General features: G+C 52.4%; 2 protein-coding genes across 2 annotated transcripts in view; one reads left to right on the top strand and one right to left on the bottom strand.

Moving 5' to 3' along the window:
• LOC119590794 (colorectal mutant cancer protein-like) overlaps positions 1–1,772 on the top strand; it is a 157,596-nt gene that overhangs the window by 94,492 nt on the left and 61,332 nt on the right. The gene's annotated exons all lie outside the window — the stretch shown is intronic.
• Positions 19–1,573, bottom strand: LOC119590795 (long chain acyl-CoA synthetase 9, chloroplastic-like). The gene has a single exon (XM_037939508.1). It carries the CDS (start codon positions 1,123–1,125, stop codon positions 253–255), a length of 873 nt encoding a protein of 290 aa, XP_037795436.1. The 5' UTR covers positions 1,126–1,573; the 3' UTR covers positions 19–252.

The raw sequence follows: 1,772 nt of genomic DNA on the forward strand, positions 1-1,772 counted from the left end.
TGTGATGCGGTAGCTGCCTTCATCCCAGTCAGCAAGGGTCACAAGGACACCGTGGCAGGGCGCACCACAATGCCCAGTGCGCAGGTCGCAGGGGACAGTACTGGTGAGGCACGCGGTCGTTTCGGTGGCGCCATAGCCCACCACTATTGTGCACCTTAACCAGTTTCGCACCCTAGTTTGAGTCTCCTCTGAGAGAGGAGCTCCTCCCACCAATATTATGCGCACATTACCTCCCAACTCGGCAGCGGCTATCTAACTTCCCTGAACATCGCATGTCAAAGCTTTCTCAGAAATTTGGTTATTGAGAAAGCATTTCTCCATAGCCTGAGTGACGATTCTGTCGAGGATGAGCGGCGCCGCATTTATGCACGTGGGCTTAGCCACCTGTGCGTCGCTCAGCGTACCCTCCATAATTTTAGGGCAGCTACTGGTCAAAGTCATCGGTGACCCGTACATGACCACGATGCCCAGGCTCACAAGAGCAATCTCTGTGGTGAATTCCATCACGTGGGCAAGGGGAAGGAAGGCCAGGAAGCGATCGCCGGAGCGGAGATCTGCCTGAATTGCGAACGAGATGATCGAACTAACTATATTATCGTGTGTTAGCTCTGTGCCCTTCGGACGGTCTATTGAACCACTTGTGTACATGATGATGGCCACATCGCTGCCAGTCGGCTGGCGCAAGGAGGTGTTCAGGTACTTCCCGGTCTCTACCACGTCCTTGTAGGGGATCACCACTTCCATGAGACCTTCAGGCACCGTACCCACACCTTCCAGCTGATCTTCGAACACGATGACGTTTGTGATCGCAGGACACTTACGGACAACCTCCGCCGTGCGACTGAGAAGGTCATGCGACGTCATGATCACACTAACTTCAGTCTCACAAAGCGATGCCACGATCTCTTCGACTGAAAGGTTAGGGAATACAGTCACGACTGTCAGCCCTTGGCGCAGGCAACCCATGACCGCCGTGAACCACTCAGCACACGTTTCAGCGAATATAGCGACTCTGCCGCTATTTCCCGTGCCAATCTTGGCGAGGCCCTGGCTGAAACTAACCACCATGTCTTGGACCTCACGATATGTGAGGAACGAGTACTCTCCAAGGTGTAGTTTTTCCATTTCCTTGCCATCAACCACGAAGCGCTTTCGTGCCAGGAGCTGCCGTGTACCTAAGCACGGTTTGTTGCATAGTTTTTTAGCGACGTGCTCCACGATGGCTGGCAGCGTAGTCACATTGGCGGTCAGGAGTTCCTCCTTCAAGCGGAGGCCGTTCGGGTTGCCGGGATCGGCCTTGACCCAGTAGCCCGCCTCGTTGCGAACGCCATAGATCTGCGATGGCACTGACCTGCTTAACTCGGCCGGGGGCTCTGGGGAGACCGCTGCAGGCTGAGATTCCCCCTCGGGCTGTAACTCCTTGGGGATAGACCGTTTGTATATCCCCAAAGAGCAATTGCGGCGCCATGCCACCAAAATCGTAGTGAGAAGATAATAGCCCCAGCGTTGTAAGATTTAGATGATTCTTACAATGTAGGAACCTTTATTTAATTTTTCCTATCTTTCTCTGGACATAATTAATAATTTGAAATCGTAGGTAAATCTTAGTTACGGCTTCGAGTAAGTGTCTGAAGAGGGCGTGTCAGTGGTGTGTGAGAATACATAAATGCATGATTTGTGCTTACTTGTGATGATGTTCTGACACTCGCAGTTATACCCAGGTTGTCAAGGGTGCCGCACTTGCTGTCTTTTCGTTAGTAAATTTCTCGCCC

Source organism: Penaeus monodon, chromosome 27, assembly GCF_015228065.2.
Source record: "Penaeus monodon isolate SGIC_2016 chromosome 27, NSTDA_Pmon_1, whole genome shotgun sequence".
NCBI lineage: Eukaryota > Metazoa > Arthropoda > Malacostraca > Decapoda > Penaeidae > Penaeus > Penaeus monodon.

Coding starts and splice junctions, on each gene's coding strand:
- LOC119590795 (XM_037939508.1), bottom strand. CDS start 1,125: ATGGAAAAACTACACCTTGGAGAGTACTCGTTCCTCACATATCGTGAG.